The sequence below is a fragment of the Strongylocentrotus purpuratus genome, unplaced genomic scaffold (genome assembly GCF_000002235.5).
Source record: "Strongylocentrotus purpuratus isolate Spur 01 unplaced genomic scaffold, Spur_5.0 spur5_scaffold_5, whole genome shotgun sequence".
Taxonomy (NCBI): domain Eukaryota; kingdom Metazoa; phylum Echinodermata; class Echinoidea; order Camarodonta; family Strongylocentrotidae; genus Strongylocentrotus; species Strongylocentrotus purpuratus.
The window spans coordinates 26546900-26573373 of NW_022145611.1; the positions used below are offsets into that span (position 1 = coordinate 26546900).

At 35.1% G+C, this 26474-nt stretch overlaps 1 protein-coding gene across 1 annotated transcript; it reads left to right on the plus strand.

The window, feature by feature from the left end:
• Positions 1-15932: 15932 nt before the first annotated feature.
• Positions 15933-21335, plus strand: LOC105442668 (delta-like protein A). The gene is made up of 4 exons (XM_030999149.1): positions 15933-15977; positions 16598-16768; positions 19054-19155; positions 21187-21335. Exons 1-4 carry the CDS (start codon positions 15941-15943, stop codon positions 21333-21335), a joined length of 459 nt encoding a protein of 152 aa, XP_030855009.1. The 5' UTR covers positions 15933-15940.
• The last annotated feature ends 5139 nt before the right edge of the window (positions 21336-26474 follow it).

Here is a 26474-nt window from a genome sequence, read left to right on the forward strand (position 1 = left end):
ATCAAAATAGATGGAAAAACAATTATGTATAAAAAATGGTTTGATAAAGGAATTTTGTTTGTAAAAGATATAATGAAAATAGATGGATCATTTAAAACTTTTTTGGAGTTACAGGAAATTTTACAGTTGAATCAAGGATGCTACTTAGAATATTTTGCATTGCTATTTTGTATGAAAAAAGAATGGAAAAGAATATTGAAAATAGGTGATTTAGAACAAGAACGAGAAGAAGATGGATATATGAAATTTATTACATTTAAAAAAGTAACCAAACCCTGTTATGAAAAATTAGTGTCTACATTTTGTTTAAATTTATTGAATACGAATCAATGTGAAAAATGGTCATATGATTTGAATGTAAATTTGAGAGACTTAATTCAATGGCAGAATAGATTTGAAATTGTATACTGGGTAACGTTAGACACAAAGATTCGTGTATTTCAATTTAAATTTATCCACCGTCGTTTGGCGACGAATGATTATTTGTATAAAATCGGCATACACAACTCTCCAGTCTGTAATTTCTGTAAAAAAGAACCACAAAGTTTATTGCATTTGTTTTGTACATGTTCTAAAATTCAGCAATTTTGGTCTGATATAAATGCTTGGTTATTAAGAAAAAATGTATACACTCAAAAATTTTCATACCTAGATATTTTTTTTGGTTTTGGCGAAAAAACTCACCATCTTATAAATACAATTGTATTTTATGCAAAATATTTTATTTATAAAACAAAGTATGAAGAAAAAAATCTTTCGTTTTTACGTTTTACAAAAGAACTAGATTTTCTTCAACAAGTAGAATATATAATTGCATTCAGAAAAGGAAAACAGAATACACACAAACAAAAGTGGAGACCTCTAATTTAATTTGATTTGATATTTGATATCTTATTATTCGTTTACATGTTCATTTGTCAACTTTGAATTGTATTGTATTGTATTTGTTATGCAGATCGAATGTTATAATGAACAACGATTGTAAATATCTTTGATTTGAAGCAATAAAAAAAACTATTTAAAAAAAAAAAAAAAAAAAGATAAATAGCAGTAGCCATGGCAACCTCGAAATATTCGGGTCTTCAACGTTGATGTAGATTTGCAAACTACCAAGTAAGTTCAATGTAAATGGCACCATTTTTTGTTATAGATTTTTTTTTTTAATAGGTTTACCAGAGTTGTATGCACACAGGACAACATTTGACGATACGTCAGTTGAAAACAGTCAAGAAATACCTCTTGCTACTCAGATTATCAAATTTTCTAACAAGGGTTAAAAAAAAAAAACACCCGTTCCTCCCCCCCCCCCCCTCCCCACATTTATTTTGCGATTAGCTAACAAGGCTCTACAATTTCAACTTTGCTGTCAGAAAATGTTGAATGTGGAGGGGGTGTCATACCCATATATCTTTTTCGACGCCCCTGCACCGAATCCATGACCGTGAATGTACTTTTAATTTGATAAGTGCGGTTTACGTGTTTTTGGAATTAGGAGGTAATGTTTTGAGAAGGGGGGGGGGGGCTTGGAAACCCCTATATTTTTGTAATTAAACGGATTGTAAAGCCATTGTCAGAATCTTACGCAGCTCACCTTAGGGTCCCATACCTTTCATTATTATGTCGCTCATAAATAGTGGCGTATTATGAATTATGGTGCTATATTGTTTGTTTGATTTTTTAGGGGCAACCAATGAGATTAGACCCCATTTATCTAGCTAGGGGGCAAAGTGACCGAGCAAAAGATGAAGAGATGAATTTAAAAAAGCGTTTACATAGAACTCACTCTGCAGTCTTTGTGTGCTTAGCTATAAAAAAGGAGAGAAGCAGAATCCAAGGTGATGTGAAACAATAAAAGATAGTGGATTCGCTTTTTTCCCGTTTCAGTTCCCTTAATTTACTCTATATATTAATGTAGCCCATGAATGCTAAATAATACAAACCACCAAGAGAGAAAGAGAGAGAGAGAGAGAGAGAGAGAGTAAGAAAGTTCGAGAGAGAGAGAGAGAGGATGATCATTTTGTTAATCATGGTAATTGTTTATTCACAACACGGACTACCTACACTGTAAACAAATAATAGTCGAAATAACTCGATAAAATTGAGGAAAAGAATTGCCTTATTTTTATTAAGTAAATATTACCTACGGCATCTTAAGTAGAATTTACTTATTTTGCTGAATAAATTTTTACTCAGTTAAATCGAGTTACATTAACGTAAATAATTTAAGTATTGTAATCATTTTAGATAATTAAAAAAAAGCTATGATAGGATTACATATTGCACGATTTGGTACCCATCTAATCTAACAAGTAACATCCATTAATCATTCACTACTTCTATTTAAGATTAATCACTAATCACTAACACTATTTCTATTTAAGATTTAACCGTATATATATATATATATATATATATATATCTACCACCATCCCAAACTATTACATACGCTTCAATTCGACACATTGAAAGGATCCAAATTTTATATATACTTGATCGTAGCATCTTAAAAGGAAAATTGGTTGACAATTTCCTGAAATATCAAGTTTTGATTTGTTTTGAACTGGGTAACAATTAAAAATTGTCTTGTCTTTGCTTAGCCATGTTAAATGAATTAGTAAATGTTTTAAAGTCCTTAAATTTTCATTCAACCACAAAAAAGAATTGTTTTATTTAAAAAAGAGTTTAATTTGGTCTTAATGAATATTCATAAATTATGTAAATATTTCTATTACGCACTGCATCGGTCCTTACTTTAAAAAGATAAGAATAATCAACATAAATTGTTTGAGTAATACGTATAATTTCTGATTTTGAGTTAAAATTACTAAATTAATACAAACTGAAATTACTTAAAGTTCTTATGTATTTGATTTTACTTAAATATTCTACGTATGTTCTACTAAATTGAAAGTTTGAGTTAGCAAGACTTAAATTGAGTGTGTAAGTGGCAAAACTAATGTTTTCAAGTAAATTCTACATGGAAAAAATACGTAAAAATTACCAATGAACCATTGAAATTCTTTTTTACAGTGTAGTTGGGAGAACAAGAGAAAGTACGTAGTAATTGACTCTGCAGTATCAGGCCAATTACCTGCTTACAAAATAATAAATTAATTGTGGAGAGAGAGAGGGAGAAGAAAAAAAAAAGGATTACAAATAACAAGTGGGGGGAAACTGGAAATGGAATAAAAAAATTGACGTAATAGAGAGAGAGAGAGAGAGAGGGAAAGAGAGAGAGAAAAAAAAAAGGGTAGTGGGGAGAAAGGGAGGAAAGATGAGGAAAATGAGGAAAGGGAGAGAGGAAGTGGAGGGGGGAATAGGAGAAAGAGAGGAAAGGAAACGTGGGGGCAGAGAGAAGAAAAGAGGGCGGGGAGGAATGATAAGTATTTCTCTGAGTTTGTGATTTTATCTTTGCCACCCTCTTCATCTATTCCTTCTATCCGTCGTAGGTTGCCTATCATCGCCATGTAAGAATAAAGGTGTTTGTTCGGAGACGGACTATAGCTATGCGTGTGTGTGCCCTGATGGTTTTTTCGGCCATAGTTGTGAACGTAGTAAGTAGATCTATTATCATTATCAGTGTTTGTAACCATTATCATTATTTATTTAGTTTATTTGGTGATTACGATTGATTTGTTGTTATCATTGTTATCAGTGATTATTATTTCATTGTTACCAGTGATTATTATTTCCATTTAAAAAGTATGAATATATTTCCAATGGAATATGGCTACTATTATTCTGTGCTTTTATCTGTCCATAAAATAGATATATATTTTTAATCTTCAAGAACATTCTTCTAATTACTTTGCATAATTTGATTTAATTTGATTTGATTTATTTATTTCTGTTTGATTTTCTTTTTCTTTTGGATTTTTGTAACATTGATCATTATGGATCTAAAAGTATATGAAAGATAGATTGAGACAATAAGACCATTGACCATGTACAATAAGAAGTTATACCTGACTTTAATTGACATAATGTAGAATTGATTTCCACAAATTTATCTTATTTCAGAAAATGCTCTACCCATCATGTTCTACCTTTATTGTGCTGTGCAAAGATTCAATCAGTTCATTTTAGGCCATTACAAGAAGTGGGTTATTGATGTAGACAAATGCTCATTTACCCTTTGAAGTTCATTTTATGTATGTTATTACCAGAGAGAAAAAGAAGTTAGTCAGTCACTCAATATTGTCTGACAGTAAAGTCTAGAAGGTAAACGGGTTTCCTTGCATAATATGAATACTAGTTCACTGCTTACGTTTAAATTTCACAGATAAGACATACGTGACATATTCATAATTCCTGCAAAGTTCTACAGAATTTGCAAGTTCAACTTTCAATTGGAAATTTCGACATAGTTAAAACATCTGATCAAAAAACAAAAAGCACGTTTCTATATCCATTAGTCCCAGCTATTAAATACAAACATTGTGGAGAAAATAGAGCAACAAAAAGCGAGATACTGCTCAAAGAACAATGTCATGTAGATTCATGATGTGAACGAAATTCACCTTCCATATGCATAAGACGCAAATTAAGAAAATTCTGAAATGTCGCCTTTAATCGAAATGTTCACTATGTTGGCGTAATCGAATTGATTAATGGTGAAATTCATCTTGTAAAAAATGTTCTTAGCTACAACATATCAAAAATTGGGTGAAAAAAAATAATATTTTCGGAGAAACAATCAATCGTCGTCATATATGCAAATTCGTATTTTGATATCTAAGGCCGTTATGATGACGTCATGATGTAGTTAATGGCTAAATGAGACATGGCTAAATGAGACACTCTATCCAAATATGAAAAAAAATCGCGGTTTCCACGCATCCCAAAAGGCATTTTTCGCGCACCGACTATTTATCTTGAACGGACGCTAATTCCGTTGTTTATAGTCATAAAGACATGAACATGTCTGATATCAAATTGTTCGGAACAATATTGGAAATATCATGAAAGAAAAAAAAATGGCGATTCTATTTTGCGTACGGCTATGACGAACAAAAACGCGTGTGTGCGATTTTTTGAAAAATGCTCAAAATGCCCTAAAACGTATGCAAAATGAATTTTAGATGATACGAGCATTTTGCGCGCGTACTCACGCGCGCGTTAATTGAAATTGACCGGACGGATGTTGAGGTTGATCATGATAAATATTAATGAGAAATGACTTACCGTTATGAAGATATGATCATGAGTTGGTTTACACAAAATGGCGCCTGGATGACGTCATGGTGAATTGGAGTTGATGAAAAGTCACGCAGGTCTAAGGTGGACTAAGATCTATCATTATGGCAAGTTTAATGACAATGGCATTATCCAGTCTAGAGGTACTTGAACAAATTCGAGGAAGAGTAAAATAAATAAATAAATGAATAATAATACAAATCATGACGAAATCAAAAGGTGATACGAATAACTACGTACATATCACTTAATAAGGAAATATCTAGTCATTGGAGAGGAAAATATTTGAGGTATTTCTTAATTTAGAGTCAACAAAAGTGAAAGTACAGACACATGATGGAAAGGATGTTCCTAATTTTTGGTGCAGTACTTAGAAAAACATAGCTTCTTTAGATTATGAGTAGGCACCTGGGTAAATATAGAAAGATGCGACAACAAGGAAACGATTTTCTCGTCACTTTCCTTCCAATGATGGTCATTGAAACTCAATTTACACAGATATTGACGAATGTGCCAGCAATCCCTGGTTGAATGGAGAAGCGTGTAACAATTTACTTGACAGCTTCACCTGCGACTGTGTTGCTGGCTATGATGGGATTGCGTGTGATTCATGTGAGCTATATATAAAGTCTAAGCAGATTACATTCCTATATTACTACACTCTTTATGTTAAGCAAAAATCCTCAAAAATATTGCATGTTGCTCATTGAGAAATTTAACATAAAGATTGAAATAAAATTAAAAAGAAAATATCTAGTCATTGGAGAGGAAAATCTTTGAGGTATTTCTTAATTTAGAGACAACAGAAGTAAAAGTACAGACACAATATGGAAAGGGTGTTCTACATTTTGGTGCAGTACTAAGAAAAACGTTGCTTCTCTTGATTATGAGTAGGCACCTGGGGAAGTGGGAGTGTATGGCAATTAGTAGAGCAGAGTTGATATTGTGGTTTCCACAGCGATCTTTATTTATTAAGATTTGTTTTTGGTATGATAAGAGTGGCATATTTCATTTCGATGATAGCAATTCAACTTTTGGCGCTAAGGTGCCCTAAAACTCAAACCTTGTTAATACATTTCCGCATCCATTTTTTTGTTATATATTTCACCTCCAAAGGAAAGATCAATTGTCTTTCTTAGCTTATAGCCCCCCCCCCCCCAGGGCCACATCAAGGTTTGTAGACAACGATAATATATATATAGTCGAAGCAGATCACATTCTCATTGTTGCTCATTGAGAAATTATACAAAATGATTACAAAATCTTCAGATAACGAAGAACTTTATTATTACTTTCTATTTCGAGCTGTTGTGTGGAAATCTTTTTTCCTTTCGTATTATATTATGCAACTTTGCTGTATGATATGATCTAAATATAGACCTGCCGAGAACATGCGCAGAACTGAAGGCACATAACTCTACAGGGACCTATCTCATTGATCCAGATGGCCCGAAAGGAAACCTTTCTGATCCAGTGGAAGTTGAATGTCGAAATGGTAACTTTTACATAGATTGTTATTCAAAATATGAATAATATCTATATAAGTGGGCATAACGACAATGTTGTAAAACCATTTGGGGTCAGTCGTCTCTTGCTCCGAAACTTTTCACTTTGTGGCGAGCGAAAAATGAAAATATTTCAGCCATTGGTTGCTTTTCGATATTATAACTCTAAACCCTGCTGCAAGTATGCGCTATTTGTTTCCTGGAATATTGTCAGGTTAAACTACTGGGCGGAATAATGCTGTCTTAACTCTTTTCCACTCAGATCCTTTGACTGTGGCTTAATAAGAACGCAACGAAAGAGTAAAATAAATGGGTCGAAATTGATTTTTATCGAACCAATATGGGGTATGAACCAAAAATGATTCACTAGATTATGGGAGTTTATGTGGACTTACACTCCCATTGATCGTACTTCGGTATAATTTGCTTTGAAAAATCGCCCCTCCCACTCTCCCCTTTCTGATAATATTGGATCAACCCCTGGTCACGGGCCGTGTGACCATGCAGTGCTCTTTCGAATATAGATTATAGGATGGCGGCAATTAAAAAAGAGATAAGGAGACTTAAATTGCGTATGCATAATAATGTTCACATCGTCTTTTTTAAATGGGGGAAAACTTTTTTTCTGACAATCCTGGATGAGCCCTTGGCCATGAGCCCTGGAACCGGTGCTCTATAATAATTATAGAATACAGAAGGACGGTAATTGTTATTCTTATTCATTACTTTACCTAACATGCGTACAAAATAATGTTTCGACCATATTATAGCCGGTCATTTTAGCGTTAACACTGATCAGGAGAGGTCTCCATAGTAATAGCCCGGAGGAGGTGTGGGGGGGGGGGGGGTGACTCTCATACCCAAGTGCTACCCACCCTTGTCCATCAACCTCTGAAATGGACCCTAATGGCGTATCGCACCTTTTCTGAAATGTACACTGATGGCGTATCGTACCTTTTCTGAAATGACCCTTTTTTTATTTTTGTGCGACCAGTGCTTGAAAAACACCCCTCTTTAAGAAAAACGTCGACGACATCGTATAGTAAAAAGAGACACTCTTTCGACGCCTTTTCTGGACGTGGGTGCGTAGCCAGTCATTTCGGGAGTTACCCACCCCCCTCCCCCCGGAGCAATAGCCCCAACACTGACCATTATTAATCACACATAAAGTCATAACCCCTTTTCGTCTTTCACAATGCTATCTTTACCCTGCCCAAAGGCGTGACCGTCATTTCTCACAACATTCCTGGTGAACGGCAAGTTCCTCAAGGCTTTGAGGATGCAGGTTCTTACAGACAAGAGGTGGAATACACCCTACCCATGGATTCCATCGTTGCAATACTAATGAACTCCGCGAGCTGCAGGCAGTATATCAAAGCGATCTGTTACGATACCTACATAATAAGTAACTGGGGAAGCCACAACATTTACTGGGTCTCAAGACAAGGGATCAATATGACAAACTGGGGAGATGCACCAAGTGATGTTACCGGGTGCCTTTGCGGTGTCAACAACAGTATGTATTGTTATTTCACTTTCTAGCTAACTCATACAAACAATTTTGGTCCGATCTGATCAAGAATGCTTGTAGTATATAATCATGTATATATGATATAACATTTTGAATTTTAAAAAGATTGAGGTTTGAAATGCCTTTGCTATCATTCTAATATTACGCTTTCTTTCGCGGAGTGTTCTGAAGATGAACATAACAAAGGCACACTCTTGTAGGCCTGTGTTCTACAGTGTCGACGCTGGGTTACCTTGGGCTATTATTGTCTAAAAATCGGGTTTAAAGAAGGAAGCTAGTATGTGGTCTAAGATTTCCTTCAGACCCGGGGTCTGGTTTAACCGAATCAGTAGAATATGGACCTTAGAAGTTAGATTTATTATTTCATCAACCAACAATTAGGAATTTCAAGAAGCCTACGTACACTAGGGCCCAACCATGTAAATCTCACTATCGCCGCGATGTTATACAGGGCCTATATATACTGTAGTCCCTCGCATCACCCTGGTCACACGTAATGATGAGTGATAACACTACTGCTAACTTGTAGATTAATTTTTTTCTTCTGTGCATATTTAGCTTGCCACGGGTCATATAAGTATTGCAATTGTGATAATTCCTCCATTTGGAGGACGGACGAAGGCTTCCTGAGGGACATAACTCGACTTCCGGTCACAAGACTACATTTTGGAGATACAGGGGGTAGAGATGAAGAGACTTACTACGAACTTGGATTTCTCGAATGTCAATAAGGGCTTCATTCAAGAGGAAGATTTCAATTTGTGTCTTTTCAAAGTATTCGAACACCAGGGGGGGGGGGGGGGGAGGGGGAGGGGGTCATTTAAAGCATAACCCATCAAGGCCGTCGATCCGTCTTCATGATGATAATACATGTTTTAATCAGGCTTGGTGAGGGGGGGGGGGTGTGGCGTTTGGCTATTATGTCTCTTTGAGATAGTTCCTAAATCTATAACGTAAGTGCCCCATTTATGCTAGTACGCTATAAAAACGTGTGGGTGGCATACATAGACCTTTATTTAATTGAAAGATTTTTGACATAATTGTTGGGCAGATATTAGAGGCCGGATATTAGCCCTTTAATTTGAATGAACAACGCTGTGTCTCCTGTATGCAACATTTACTTTCAATTTAAAGACGTTTACCAATGCATGACAACTCAGTTTGGCACTATAATGAGAACGAAAATGAGGGGAAAAAACAAACTGTTGGTGGGTATGTTCTGTTGATGTTGCTATTGATGTTGACTTAATTCCTAGGGCAGTGGCATAGCTATACAGTGCGTCTCAGAAAAAACAAAACCGAGAATTATCGATGTTTTATATTAACTTAATCACAATTATAATTAATACATACACATATTTGTAAAGCTTAAATCCTCCTCTTTCATTCGATGCAACTCATATGATGCATATTTCACGCATGAGTGATTAAAAACAATCTGAAAAAAAGGTACCATAAAGTAATTTAGCAAACGGAATCTGAATTTCAAAGGGAAAATCACATTTCCAGAAAGTTCATTTTCTGACCTTTCATATGACACCTCAATCAGGAAAAAAGAGCCAGGACTAACAAAGTTCTGTTTGTTTAAATAAATTATTGCGTTTATATAACATTATTAAACGAATTCGTTTTCACTGGCTGCCTGCCGTAGCAACAAACAGGATTGAAAAAAGACTTTACTCCATATGCATAAAGTCTTTCGTATTCTTTAACTTCTTTTAACTTCTTTCCTTAACATATTTCATAAGTTATTAGATATTCACATTCCTAAAGTTAAAGACAAAGGAACTATCTACAAAAAGAAAATCACACAGACTTCCATGGTTTTTTTAAAATCACATTCACGTTCAATTAACAAAAAGAAAAAACTTATACTATAAATTTAAAATGAAAGGCATTGAACAAGCAACGGCTAGATACACCAGACATAAAATATTTTAATTAAAACAATCCGATTAGCAAAAACAAGTCACTTTACAAACCGGTTAACTTCATATAAGAACGATATTCAAAACACATGGGAGATTTGAAAACAAGCAATGAACTTGATATAATGATATAAAGATATAATGATGATATTGTCGATTAAAGAAAGTTTTAGCTTACCATATTCTAATTGTTATTTATCGTTTTAGATTATACAGCATTTGACATACTGTAACATTATTTGGGGAAGTTGCGCTTCAACCCATCTAAATAGAATTATAATTTTACAAAAAAGAACGATACAAATTATTACTGGTTCCGCACCCTTAACACACGTGGATCCTCTATTTGTGAAAACTAAACAGCTGAAAGTTCAAGATATACACAAATTAGCCAGTTTTATGTTTTTGTACTTGCATAGTCTGCTGCCAATGTTTTTAAGTGATTGTTTTCCCGAAAATTGTTTGTTTGTATCATATTCCACTAGACAGTCCAACCACATTCAAATTCCTAAATATAAGTTTTAATTTTCCCCTACCACAATAAAATTCAGTGGTCGAAAATTATGGAATAGTCTTGGGTCTTAAATAAAATATCTCCCTTCCTTATCTAGTTTTAAAAGGTATAAATCTAATCTTATTAAATCATACACCCTCTGAGTCTGTAAAGCCGTACGTTTGCCTTGTTTTTCTCTGTCTTCCACTTAAACCACTGTTTAACCACTTAATTAAATCTTTAATTACTCATATTGTTTAGGGACAAGCCTTTGATAGGCCTTTGTTTGTCCCCCTACATTTTTATACTTCTGTTCTGTTGTGTTAATTGTTGGAATTGACTTTGTATTGTGTATGCTTGTTATTGTGATTTTTTTATCAAATATGCACACAAAATGAATTGAATTGAATTGAAGATTTCAACAACTATTTTTCTTCTATAGGGGTAAACTTAGCTGAAGGTATTCCTCTTTCAGCTAAACATTCTTTTTGGATACCTGTGCACACCAAACCCCAATACCATTCTTCTCACTCCTATAGTTAAAGAACATATCATTGATATTGTATCTAAATTAAATAACAAAAAGAGTCCCGGCTATGATGATATTAATTATGTTCTTTTAAAAGGTGTCATATCTTCAATTGTTAATCCCTCAGTACACATTCTTAATCTATCGTTACTTAAGGGACAAATCCCAGATAACGTCAGCATTTCAAAGATCATGCCTCTGTACAAAAAAGGTGATAATTTGCATGTTGGTAATTATCGATGAATTTCTTTATTATCCTCCTTGTTGAAATTCTAGAAAACGTTGTTTATCGTAGAACTGTTAACTTTTTCAAAATTTCAGTTTCGATTAAGAGAAAAACAATAACATGCCACTATTCAATTTTGTTCACAAAGTCTGAATTATGGGATACTTGCTTGGGGCAATACGCATCAAACTCTATAAGATAGACTTTTTTTTATTACAAAGTCCTTCCGTATTATCTACAACTCTGCTATACTCTCATACACAGACCCGTTATTTGTTAATAGCCGAGACTATTTGAAACAAATAACCTGTATCTATTTCAATTAGGATAATGTATGTATAACTACAGTAGAAAGACCCTACCCTATTGATGCCATGTTCCCCCTAAATCGGTCATTTCATGAATACCCAACTAGACGGTCTAACGAGTTTCACCTACCACTCTTTAGAACTTTATTAGCGAAGAAGTCATTTATGTATGATAGTCCTGAATTTTTGAATTTTCTAAGTGAAGATATTAAAAATAGTCCATCGCTAAATTCTTTCGAGAAACATCTTTAAATATTTTTAATCAAATGTTAAAGTAATAGACAATAATAATAATCTGATAACAGCTAGTAATCATCTAAATTTGTTATTCGAGTCGTCATCATCTGCTCGAACTATTGAATATTTATTTGGTCTAATGATCTTGGTCTTAATTACCTTCCCAGAAACACCAAATAGACAATATAACTACCTTTTATTCGTTCTTGATTTGTACTGTTTCTACCCCCCCCTTTCCCCTTTTCCTTCTTATTTTATCTGTTTTCCTCTTCCTTGTCGTTTCGTGTTTGTTTGTAGTTCTGTAATATTGTTTTGTGTTTTCCAAGTCTTCGTACTAGACACAATTTGAAACACAAACTACGAGCACTGCTTTTTAGTGGTTCCCTCCCCCCCCCCCCCATTTCCTCAGAAATTAAGAATTTATTTTAACAATTTTATTTAAATAATGTATTTATGTGTACAGTGTAGCTTATTTGTATACTTATCAAGATTTTTTTTTTTAATGAATATGTACGTTTGTTCATACTTTCTGTAATAATATCTGTAATGCCTTTGTTTATCTTTCGGTTGGAAATGAAATAAATACGAATTGAATTAAAGTGATTGAATTCTATCTGGACCATGCTAACCGTGTTTTTCTTTTTGGTGTGTGTGTGTGTGCGTGCGTGGGTGTGTGTGTATGTGGTTGTGTGCGCCATCACCAAGACTATGGTGATGGTGGTTTAAGAATGATAGACTTTAAACTATTTGTGAAAATTCAAAGTTTTATGTGGTTAAAGAGACTTATTAATGGAGAAAGAAATATGGAATGGAAGCTATATAATTACTATAGCTTTTACACAGTAGGGGTAAAAATATTTTTTCCCTTTGCGGCTATGATATAAAATTATTCACCTTTAAAGCATAAATATTCCTTTTAGAAATGTTAAAGGCATGGCAAGATATAGGGAGTTGTAGGAATTTTCAAGAAGGGAAAACTAATCCAATAATGTTTAATAATGAATATTACCTTTGTAAAATGTGATTTTGTTATGAAGCATTGTATGAGAAAAATAATTATTTAGTTAAACACATTATCGATGAGCATCAAATCAGACCACTCACTAATTTTCAGAATTAAGGTTTGTGTAGTGAAAATAAAGCTAAAATTTGGAAAATGTTTAATGTAGTTTTAAGGAGTATATTATTATGACTGGAGGTCAGACAATTGGTACTCAGTAGATGCACAATATTAAAATATAACCTTAAATATATCTGTAAATATAACCCTATTAAAAGATGTACCAACTAGAAAGGTTTAAGGTCGTTTTATTACATATTTAAAACATTCATGAACTTTATGAACTCAGAATAGACGATTTTGATACAAATTTAGAAATACAAAAATACTCCACGGAGCAATTTTGAGAAAAGAACTTCTCTCTAGATATGGCTCTGTTGACAATGGCCAGTGTTATTTTTGTAACCAAATGTCAGAACCATAACTATATTTACTTTGGGATTGTGGATATGTCAAAGACATGTGGCAGGGATTGATTGAAAGAAAGAATCGGGTAAGTAGAACTATAAAACGCAAAGGGAGAAAATATTCATGTTGGCATTATAGGAAATTCAATTGAAACTAGATGCTGCAATATAATGATTTTCATAATAAAAATTGTTATATTTTGGTCAAGGTCTGAGGGTGATTATAGTGATGAGGAAAAGAAAAGAACAAAACTAGGAATACATCTCCAAAAGGGGAAGTATTAAACTACATCCAGTGTCACGAAATACCCCGCATCTACAACAGACTTGAAGAAGAGATAAAATATTACAATGTTATCTTCTTCTTTTTCATCAACACTCTATTATTGTAAATCATTCTAATTTAATTTATCAAGAATGTTGGCGGTCGTTGTGTTTCGTGTGTGTGAATGTGTACTGTGTGCGCGCGAGTGCGTGTGCGTGCGTGTGTGTGTATGGGTGTGTGTGTGTGTGTGTGGGGGGGGGGGTAATTGGGGAGGAGGGCGGATGGTAAAGTGATAGGAATGGGTTCCTTGATTTAACGGGCAGCGAAGGAAGAAAGTCAATGTAGCATTGTTACAATAAGTGAGGAAGGGTTGGAGGCTAATTTATATATATCATGATAGATTTTATTCTGTATCTTTAAACAAAAAAACTCAGTTACAGGTACTACGTCCCATTTGCAGGCCACAAAAATGAAAAGGTTAAATTCCACCGGCATTTGAAAGATAATACCAACATTTAGAACCTGCTTTGAAGCGATAGAACTTGAAAATGTCCTTTTGAAATGATATAGATTTGTAAACTGCTGCATTTTAAAATGAAATGGTTACAATAATTTCCCCTTGTTATATATTTTTCACCAAATATAATTGTTATAATCTAATATCAGCTATGATTTTTCCTCATTGAAAAGAAAAGGTTTTGTTATAGATTTCAAAATTCTTTCCAACTAAAGTTTGGTGCATGATACATGTACAACTTCACCGGTTACGTCACATTTTCAAGAAAATGGCTGCGCCTATGTCATGCTATAAATATCTTCATTTATATATCTCTTGTAAATTTTCGTTGGGAATATTATACATGAAAGTGCAGGAATATACATCTCATTTTCAGAATACCTACACTTATTCTTTGAGGTGAGGTTTCCTTTAATGCCGTCGACCCACGGGTTTCTTACCTACAATCATAAGCCTACATAATTATGCTTTCTAAGCAGTGAGGTCAAGTGACTGAACCACATCATGGCACCTCCATGGTTAAGATTCTAACTTTCTTGAGCCGCGAAATGACCCTCGAGGATCTTCAGTCAATAGCTCCATGATAACCACCCATACGAAAGCATTCCGATTTTGGGGTTACCAGCGTGAAACCCATTACCTATTAGATTATCATCGCCCCGTATGAAGTAAGTGAGTGCATCTAGGCGTGTGTCCGTGATCTAATTAAGTGCATGAGTCTAATTGTATAGAAGAATAACAACCTAAAGGGGGACAGTATTGTGTATTTGTGTTGTAAACTGTAATTATCCATTGGTGTCAATCAGGCTTTCACCTAGTAGAGCAACCTTGACTGAATATTCTACCAGTGGTGGATCCAGGGGCACAGGGGATAATGCCTCTCCCCTCTCTGAAATTTTGAACTTATTTGTATTTTAGGATTATCCTTATCTCTTTTTCTAACTTACGTCTCCTTTTTGTTTATCTGTCCGAAACATCAATGTTTTAACTGTCTTCACTGTGTTTCTTCAATTATTTATCTATTTTCATGTACCTTTGTACCATATCCTCTTCATTTTTTCTTGTTAAACGATAACAAACCAACACATCTTTATACTTTATTGATGATTATAAATAATTATGTATCCAATTGATTTCAATACGTACTTAAGTTCTTAAAAGGAGTTTACCATTACAAGCCACACTTTTCAATAAGCCCCTCATGTTCATCATATTGAAAAAAAGTCTTACCGTCAATAATGTTCAAATTGTCAAATTTCCTTCATTTTGTTTTGTTTTGTTTGTTTTTATACTATAGTGATAACATGAGTAACAAAATGAGGACACTTTTAGGTAACATTATTATTTAAGCCAGGAAAAAGAATCCAATAAATCCTGCAGTTGATCTACGCCATGCGAGGCTGCTAAGGTACACCCCCCCCCCCCCCCGTTTAACAAAATTCTCGAAACACCACTGTCGGCCCTTGAAACCTTAATATACAGTTAATCCAATACCTTTCATCACTACTGAACAAGTGTGCATGGATGGAGTTTCATTGTGCTCTATAATTAGCTATATTGATTACATCAATTAATCACAGTGAAAGTAGATCGGATAAATTGGAAAGTTCGTTCGGGTGAAACTAAAATACAAAATCGTATCTTTCACTCCCACATGATGTAATTGGAATTTAGTGCATTATCTGTCAATCGTTGGGAGGAGGAGGATGTACCTGCCATGATGATGATACTGTTGCCCATGGTGATGGTGATGTGGATGCTTGTTCAGGCTGAAGGTACGTGAACTAGTTTTACTTTAATATAATGTAGATGTTCACCAATAAGCGTATTATGTGTGTGGGATAACAAAGGTGAAATACAAACAAACTATGCTTAATATATTGCCTCTTGCTCGTTATCGATGTTGGAATATCATTTGAAGGAGGGTGTGGCCATTTTAAACGATTTCAAAATCTTTTAAAATTTCTCTTAACACTTTTGTTAAGGTATGTTATAGAGATTGTAGTGCTTTTAAACTGTTATATTCAAATAGCGTTGGGGATTATAGGCATGATCAAACAACAATTACATTAATAGTATACCGTTGAGTGTTAAACAGAGGTAACAATAAAAATCAGAAAATGAATACGGGAGAAGCAATTATAAGAAGGGAGTAAAAATTAGATAGCATTTGAACCCGGGCTTGTTAGTTTCTTTTTGCTTGTTTTGTTTTTATTTTTCTACATTAACTATGAGCGCAAAGTCTTTAAAGAACTCAATTTCAGGACCATTTCAATATCACTATTGTATCGCCCATACATATTACAAATATACATAATGAGTTTATAGTGCCTTGAGGTGTAAGTCTTTGTAATCGTGATATATCTAAAGATATGTCAATTGTTTTCCATGTCAGGTGAAGCCACCAGCCTGAATTTCTGCCAGTTACCCTGTAAGAACATAACCACTTCATCAGGAGAGCCCATCCAACTTATCCCCAAACGGGTTTCCAAGACAAATAGCAGTAGCCATGGCAACCTCGAAATATTCGGGTCGTCAACGTTGATGTTGATTTGCAAAGTACCAAGTAAGTTCAATGTAAATGGCAGCATTTTTATAGATTTATTTATATTTAATCGTTTTACCAGAGTTGTACGCACACAGGACAAAATTTGACGAAACGTGAGTTGATAACAGTAAAAAAAAAAAGGCCCTTGCTACTCAGGTTATCTAATTAAACAAGGGTAAGAAAGAAAGAAAAAATGTGGAGTGGTGTTGCAAATTTGTGCAGATATTTGCAACACCTGACGACACAAATTGTACAAACCGGTACAAATTGTCGACGACGACAATTTGTCGCCAGTCGTTGAATATGTAGCGGTTAAAATAACAACGGCGAGAAACATAAGTCTTGATTTAGGATTGGGGTGAGGGGGATGATCTCAAAAATTATCCTCCTACATTTGAAAGTTGATAACAATGATGATAGTAATACCACTGCTATTGTTAACGCCGTGCGTGGGAGTGGAAGTTTGTGTGTTGGTATGTGTGTCTTTATATAAATATAATTGAAACTTGAGTAAATTTAATTACACAACCGATTCGGGGTCTGACCACTTGACAGAAGATCCATGAGACCGAAGGCCCGCGAGGCCGATTTTTCCCCTCAGATTTTTAATTTGTTTTCCCCTTCTGATTGTTTTCCTTTCTCTGCATGCCTCCATGTAAGTGTACGTCAACCCCCCCCCCCCCTCCCCCACTGCAAAACGTTCTCATTCACATAAGAATCATTCCTTTTCGCTCTTTTGTTAATTCTTACATGATAATCGTCCGGTAAATGATGTTAGTTTCAATCGCATCATGACATCGTTGGCCAATTCTTATACATTTACTGGCCTCTTTCTGGTATTACGTCAGTTTTATTCATTAAAATAAAACTTTTTTTTTAAAAATACTCTCAGTTTCCACATTGATCCTTTTAGTAGCAGTATAATTATGTACTTCATCGACAACAACATCAGAATAAAAGTATTTGTAATCATAAAGGTATCGATTTGAGCTCACGAAAATGTCAAAAGTTTGTTTTATTCGTCCAAATGTAAAATACAAACAAAAACAATACATTTGAATGAAATAATTAAACGTTTTCAATATTAATTGCTTATAAACATAATTAAACAAAAACCCATTTTTAGTATATATAACTTAGCAATAAAGTAAACTTATAAGTACATAAACATAATTTATATGTCAATTATAAATTTTATTCACATATTTAAAAAACTTAAACAAATATGGAGGTTAGTTTACCGGTACAATGCCTCCTCCTCCCTGCATAAATAGTCAATTTTGACTGAATTGCCACTTTGAGCTTTGAACTTGATCGTTCAGTGTAATGTGATTTGATCATGGCTGTCGACAACATGTGCCGTCTTAATCCGGCAAAAATTGTCGCCGTCAACAATTTGTACCGGTGGCGACAATATGTGCCGTCAGGTTTTGCAAAATTCGGGACAAGCTGTCGCCGTCGACATTTTGTGCCGCAACGAGAGGTATCATACTCATATATCTTTTTCGACTCCCCTTCGTCAAATCCATGACCGTGAATGTACTTTTATTTGATGAGAGCAGTCTTTGTGCTATCAAAAGCAGAGATGCACAATCCAAGGAGATAGATAATTGATTCGCTCTTCCCCGTTTCAGTTCCCTCGATTTACTCTTGACAATTATGATCTGCCGTCCTTGCAATTTATTACTGTAGCCCATGAATGTTAAATAATGCAAACCAACACGGGGAAACACAAGCAGTAGAGAACGAAAGAGAGAGAGAGAGAGAGAGAGAGAGAGAGAGCGAGAGAGAGAGAGAAAGAGTGAGAAAAAAGAGAGAAAGAGAGACAGACAGAGAGGGAGAGGAAGATACTTTTTTAATCATGGTAATTGCTCTTTCACAACACCGACTACCTAGTTGAGAAAAAAGTACATTAATTGACTGTGCAATATCATTAGGCCAATTACCTGCTTAACAAATGATAAATTAATTGCGGAAAGAGAGGAAGAAAAAAAAGGATGAAAAGTAAAAAGTGGGAGAAAAGGGAAATCTAATCTAATAATCTAATAATCTTTTTAAAAAGTCCACTTCAAATTTTCAAAATGGAGTGAAAAAGTTACGTTATAGAGAGAGAAAGAGAGAGAGAGAGGGGGGGTGGAGAATGGGGCGAGGAAGAGAGGGTGAAGTGGATGGGGAAAGGAGAATAAGAGGATGGGAAAGGTGGGGGCAGAGAGAATACAAGAGGGAGGAGCGGAATGATACCTTTTTCTCTGAGTTTGTTATTTTATACCACCCTCTTCATCTATTCTTTCTATCCGTCGTAGGTTGCCTAGCATCGCCATGTAAGAATGAAGGTGTTTGTTCGGAGACGGACTATAGCTATGAGTGTGTGTGCCCTGATGGTTTTTTCGGCAATAGTTGTGAACGTAAGTAGATCTATTATCATTATCAGTGCTTGTATATTAATAATGACTGTTATATACCTCACTTAAGAAATCCAACCATCTGATTGGTCGAAATTGCAGTCATGGTTTTAGCCATTCCCGTAAATAAACGAAAAATGCCAAACCCATGTAATAGTTCGAGGGTAAAATTCAAGTTACCGGGAAAAATAGTTCAGTTTGAGCGAGCGCGGATACCATACATTTTGTGTGTGCGAATTGGTCGCTAGATAGCAAGTACACCAAAAAAAAAGGGCAGGCCCTTCGTGAATTAGTCTTTTTGTTATCCGTAGATCTAGGTCTAGATATAGATTGTGATTTTATTGCTTGCCATAACGGTGATACAGGTATTGAAGATTGTATAATGCAAGTGTTTGAATTCATTTGGTGGATGAAAAGTTGAATTCTACGCCGTTTTGTGCGTCATTGCAGTGCTGAATTTGGTGTGTTAGTCGCTAATTTCTGACAAGGTTAGATAGCTTTCCTGATGGTATTTCATTCAAAATTTCTGTTACATTGATAAGCACTGATTCTTGTCCTTACCTTTGACTTGTTTCTTGTCTGTTATGGTCATTTAATAGATAAATTACTTAAATTCTGAGCACATTTCAGTGACACAAAAAATCCAGCCCGTTCATAGTCCCACACACGTATTTGTATGTACCTTGTGCCCTAGCTTACACTGCTTAGTGCTGTCTCGATAGCGTTAACAAACTTGATTACCATGAATGGTAAGTCGCGTATGTATTATGACCCTTTTCGGTATATAAAAGTATCAATGACTGCTTTAACTTTCGAGACATAGTTGTTTTTATACGCTCTCGGGAAGGAAAGCCTCGGGCAATAGCTCGATTGTAACCTTCCCTTCAGCGTATAGAAACAACTATGTCTCCAAAAGCAGTCATTAATACTATACTTTGAGAGACATACTTGTTTTTATACGCTCAAGGGGAAGTTACATCATGCTATCGCCCGAGGCGTGGCGAGGGGTGATAGCACGGTGTAACCTCCCCGAGAGCCATAAAAACAACTATGCCTCGAATATTAAAGCAGTCATTATAAATTGTATATACCGAAAAGGGTCATAGAATACATGAGCGACTTACCAATCATGGTAACCAAAATAATCGCACAAAAAAATGTATGGTAGTCGCCATCCTCACAAACTAAGTTAATTAACACATAAACCAAAGGGGATCGCAGTACTCATACCCGCCTACCAGTCAATAGTCTTCTAAAATGTGCCCTAGGGCGCTTTTCAAAAGACTATTGACTGGTAGGAGGGGCATGGCTAAAATCACGACTCCAATTTCGACCAATTAGATGGCTAGATTTCTAAAGTGAGGTATATAATAACTATTATCATTATCTATTTAGTTCATTGGGTAAATTGATTTGCTGTAATCACGGTTATCAGAGATTATTATTTCAATTTAAAAAGTCTAAATATTTCTAATGAGATATATGGCTACTATTATTCTGTGCTTTTATCTGTCCACGAAATAGATGTATATTTGTAATCTTCAAAAACATTATTCTAATTACTTTGCATAATGATAACATAATATAATTATACATGTACATGAATAAACATATTAAAATAAATGTCCCCAAATATTTGACAAACGAATTTGTTTTACAGTACATTTTATTTTTCCATCCGTCTGAAATAATGACAAATTATTATTTTTAACAAGGATTTATACGTTTTTTTTAAAGATTCAAGTATTGATTGATAATAAGTTGTCTTCTGCACCCACTGGAAATGACCAGTGATTGCTCCACGCCTTGTTCATAATTATTTTCATCGTAGAAACAATGCGGTTATAGAACATATATATCCTAACGGATTAAAATTGTGCTATTTGTCAAGTAGAAGGCTATTATAAAGACAAAATCTTGAGATTAAGAAGAACTGTACTATTTTTTCTATGTTTAGATGTTGTTTGGAAATCTGTTTTCCTTATGTACTAAGCCTATATTATGCATCTTTGCTGTACGATGATCTAAATTTAGGCCTACCGAGAACATGCGCAGAACTGAAGGCACATAACTCTACAGGGACTTATCTCATTGATCCAGATGGCCCGAATGGAAACCTTTCTGATCCAGTGGAAGTTGAATGTCGAAATGGTAACTTTTACACAGATTGTCATTCAAAATAATAATTATTATCTATATAAGTGGGCATAAAGACAATTTGTTTAACAAGATGGGGTCTGTCGTCTCCTACTCCGAATCTTTCCACTTTGTACAGAGCGGAAAATAAAAATATTCCAGCCACCGTAACAACCATTGTCAAATTATCACATTCAATCCTGCTGCCAAGAATGCGTTCTGGTTGCTGGAATATTGTCAGTGTTTATAATGAACGAGGTGGGCTGAAAGACTTAATGATAAAAATTCGATAAAAAATGAATATATTTTGAGAGGATTTTGAGCGTTTGATTTAATTGAATCCCGACATTATTTTCAATCACGAATTTTTTATTTGTTTCTGTTGTTTTCGTCATTTTTTTTTTTTTTTTTTTTTTTTGGGGGGGGGGGGGGTAATTTTTGTTTTTATTTTTTTTTAATATTTGTTATTATCATGTTCTGTATGTATAGCATTATCATTATCATATTATTATAATTTTTTCAATAAAATGGCCTGTCGGAAGGTCCAACAAATTGAAGAAAAAAAATGAAGGGGTTTAAATTGATTTTAATCATACCAATATGGGATATGAACCAAAAATGATTTACTAGATTATGGGCGTTTATTTGGACTTACACTCCCATTAACCCTTACGCCTCAGTAGACGTTGATGCTTACCCCCATTGAGTACTCTCATACACAAATGCTACCCACCCTTGTCCACCAACCTCTGAAATGGACCCTAATGGCGTATCGCACCTTTTCTGAAATGGACCCTATATTTTGTTTTTGTGCGATCAGTGCTTGAAAACACCCCTTTATAAGGTAAACATCGACGACGCCGTATAACGCGGGTGCGTAGCCAGTCATGTTGGGAGTGAACCCCCCCCCCCCCCCCCCCCGCGGAGAAATAGCCCCAACACTGACCATTATTTATCATAACAATTTTGATGAAGGAGGAGCTCACATAATATAGTCATAACCCCTTTTCGTCTTTCACAATGCTGTCTTTACCCTGCCCCAAGGCGTGACCACCATTTCACACAACATTCCTGGTGAACAGCAAGTTCCTCAAGGCTTTGAGGATGAAGGTTCTTACAGAAAAGAGGTGGAATACACTCTACCCATGGATTCAATTGTTGCAATACTGATAAACTCCAAGAGCTGCAGGCAGTATATCAAAGCGTCCTGTTACGATACCTACATAGTAAGTGGCTCAGGAATCCACAACATTTACTGGGTCTCAAGACAAGGGATCGAGATGACAAACTGGGGAGATGCACCAAGTGATGTTACAGGGTGCCTTTGCGGTGTCAACAACAGTATGTAATGTTATTTCATTTTCTAGATAACTCATACAAAAAATTTCGGTCTGATCTGATCAAGAATGCTTTTAGTATATTTCGAATGACATTTTTGTGTTTAAAAAATATTGAGGTTTGTCACACTAAAGGAACGCCCTTGCCATCATTTTGAAATTTAGCTTTGTTTCGCGGAGTGTTCTCAAGATAAACATGACAATTAAAGGCAAAATCTTGTAGGCCCGTGTTCTACGGCGTCGACGCTGCATACTTTAGGCTATTAGGAAGTTAGTATGTGGTCTAAGAATTCCTTTGGACCCGGGGTCTGGTTTAACTGAATCAGTAGAAAATGGACTTAAGAAGTTAGAGTTATTATTTCATCAACCAAAAACAAGACTTTCAAGAAGCCTACGCATACACTATAGGGCCCAACCATGTAAATATCCATATCACCGCCTTGTGCAGGGCCTAAACTGTATACACTTAATGACGTAGTTGCTATTTAGGCAAAATCGATGAGTGATAACACTACTGCTAAATAAAATTTGTAGATTAAATTTCCTTCTTCTGTACCGTGTTTAGCTTGCCACAGTTCAGGGGATTATTGCAATTGTGATAATTCTAGGCAATGGATGACGGACGAAGGCTTCCTGAGGGACCTAACTCGACTCCCGGTAACCAGACTACATTTTGGAGATACAGGATATGCACATGAACAGACTTACTACGAACTTGGATTTCTCGAATGTCAATGAGGGCTTCATTCAAGAGAAAGATTTTTATTTTTGCATTTTCAAAGTATTGGAGCACGGGGTTGGGGGGGGGGGAGGTTCTTTAAAGCAAAACCCATGAAGGCCGTCGATCCGTCTTCAGGATGATAATAAATGTTTTAATCATGCTGGATGGGGGGGGGGCGTTTGGCTATTATATCTTTTTGTGATAATTCCCAAAGCTATTATAACGTAAGTGCCCCGTTTATGCTAGTACGCTATAAAAACGTACGGGTGATATAGAATAACCCCAGTAAATATTATGACTGCTGAACAAACAGCAATCATCCTAGCATTACAATGGATAGAAGACTTTCTCCCAGTTTCTTTGGTAATATCATCAGATTCCATGTCAGCCTTGCAGGCTATTAAAAACATGGACAAATCTAGTTTAGTTATAGAAATATCGGAGAAATTGACACAATTAAGCGTTTTTGGTATAGACATACATTTTGAGTGGATACCTGCGCATTGTGACCTACTGGTTAACGAATGAGCCGACAGTTTGGCTAAAAATACAACACAAAAAGAACACATAGATGTAACTGTACCACGGAATAGGTCTGAATTAACTAACCACATGCGTCATTTTTATCAGCATTCATGGCAAAATCAGTGGGAAACAATAAAAAAGTAGATTCTTATTTCAGATCAATCCATATATAACAAGACTTATTATTAACTTATCTGGTTTTTGTAGTAAAGATGAAAGATTATTACATCAAATGGAAATGGGAAAATGCAAATTAAACTTTTACAAATTCAGTATTAATAAAGATGAAAATGGCTTTTGTGATTTTTACATATATTAAACAATCGAACATTATTTATTGGTTTGTAAGAAATATGTAAGAGAGGGGATAAGGTTGTTTTCTCGGTTGAAAATTAAAGATAAGAGTTTAAAGAATTTACTGGGGAATGAAGATCATATGCACACTCTGTTGGCTTTCATAAAAGCTAAAAGTAGATACCAATCATTATAGCTAACGAGTTATAACTAACTCTCTTGGAGAGAAAGGGAAGGGAAAGTATAGTTTAGCACTGCACAGTTAACCCCTATTATTAATAATATACTCGCACCCTGTTCATGATCAACACCTAAATTATTGCCCGCACCATCGAATAAACGGAAGCTGCACAGTACATGAGTGGTAGGTCTATGATGATACCCACTGAAGAGGAAAAGAAACAGCGCCATCTAATCATCAGTGATGAACAACTAAAAAAAAAAACAGCACAGCCAGGCAGAAATAATCTTTTCAGATTGGTCAGCCTTAAAACCCAAGAACAACAACAACAAGAACAACAACAACAACTACTACTACATAAGCCTATATTTGATTGAAAGATTTGTAACAAAATAGTTGGGCAGATATTAGGGGCAGGATGTTTGCACTTTAATTTGGATGAACAACGCTGTGTCTCCTATATGCAACATTATTTTCAACTTAAAGACGTTTACTAATGCATGATAACTCAGTTTGGCACTTTAATGAGAACGGAACAAAGAAAGAAAGAAAAAACAAACTCTTGGCGGGGTAATTTGTGTCGATGTTGCTATTGATGAGGATGATGTTGACTAAATTCCTAGGGCAGTGGCATACCTACACAGGAGCACGACCACGGGTACCTATACCCCCATAGCGAGTGGTACAAATATAAGTGAACTCACGATTTACCACAGAAAGGAAATTATTAACTTATTCAAAAAATAACAGATCGGAGAGTGAGAGGGATTATCTCTTCTTCTAGTCTCCCGCTTTCTTCCATTTTCTCTTTCTTGTTTTTGTTGTTGCAAATTCTACATAACTTGTATTTATTTTTGTATTATTTTTCTTTGGATTATTGTAATTAATGTTATTTTGGTAAAACTGTCTTCTCTTGCATACACACTTGCTGAAAAACAGCCTAGGGACTACAGGCAGGTTTTTATTCAACACCGTATTGAAATAAATAAAACAATATTACACCAAAAACATCTGAAGGTATTTTCACTACCCATATTGCCTGCAATTACAACATTTACGAGCAAAAACCTGTCTGCACCACTGTAGGGTGGTACGAATCTATAAACTCGATATGATTAAAGAGAAATGTAGCCGCTAGATACATGATGATAATTATCCGACCAATTTGACAAGTGGAAGTGCAGCACTGATTGGGTAGCTTACTTCTATTGGTAAAGGAACGATGCAACCGTGTAGAGTCGGTCGACGAATATACTAAGTATCCGCCCCTCTTTCGTGTAAATAGATTTAACACAAAGAAAGTAGACTAGGATGTAATTTTGTATATACATGCATTTACTTGTGTATCATCAATTATAGTATTATTCATCTGTTTATCACTCAGTTCTTAGAACATTTCTACAACATGTTATTGTATAGCCACACACACACACTGGCCATGGAATGTTCGTGTTCCATGGCTGGGGGTGCTGTAGAAATAGGGTTAATAAATGGGTGAAGTATTCCCGGTGGCATTGTAATGCAGTACTTACAGTTTGTCTTTATTTGTTATGGGCGTTCCCCAACACACGTGCTCATGTTATTGTCTCCCTGTTTACCACAATGCATAATGTTGTAGATATACCGACAGTGAGAAAGAAATAAAAACTAGATTTGTAATACTTGTTTGGAACAAGTATAGGTGGGCTGATCCAACAAAAAATTGAGACAAAATAAAGAGTACATTTGAAATAGCTTTTTGTCTCAGCTACAACATATTCGGAGTTCAGCGTAAATGAAGCTAAAACGACGTAGATATTGCTCGCGAAAGACGGGAATGTAGAATCAAGTTTTGAGAAAAAGTCATGTCCCATAGAGAATACACGCAAAATGTGAAAAAATTAGCTTGCCTCCTTTAATCGCAAAAATACGCCATGATGCCTTTGTCAAAATGAAAAATTGTGACAACTGGATTTGTAGAGAATTGTCTCAGCTAGAACATATCAAAATTTTAAAGAAAATTAATCAATTTTTAGAAAGATACAATCAATTTTCCAAAAAAATGCTGACGTCATAATAGGCAAATTGAAATTTTGAGTTCGGAGGCCATTATGATGACGTCATGAGTTAATTGAGGGTCAAATGAGAC

Bases quoted from the DNA above. Each gene is read 5' to 3' on its own strand.
- LOC105442668 (XM_030999149.1), top strand. From the start codon at position 15,941: ATGGTGATGGTGATGTGGATGCTTGTTCAGGCTGAAG. The intron at 16,769-19,053 runs GTAAGTTCAATG...TATCCGTCGTAG, and splicing joins GTTGATTTGCAAAGTACCAA to GTTGCCTAGCATCGCCATGT. The intron at 19,156-21,186 runs GTAAGTAGATCT...ATCTAAATTTAG, and splicing joins TTTCGGCAATAGTTGTGAAC to GCCTACCGAGAACATGCGCA.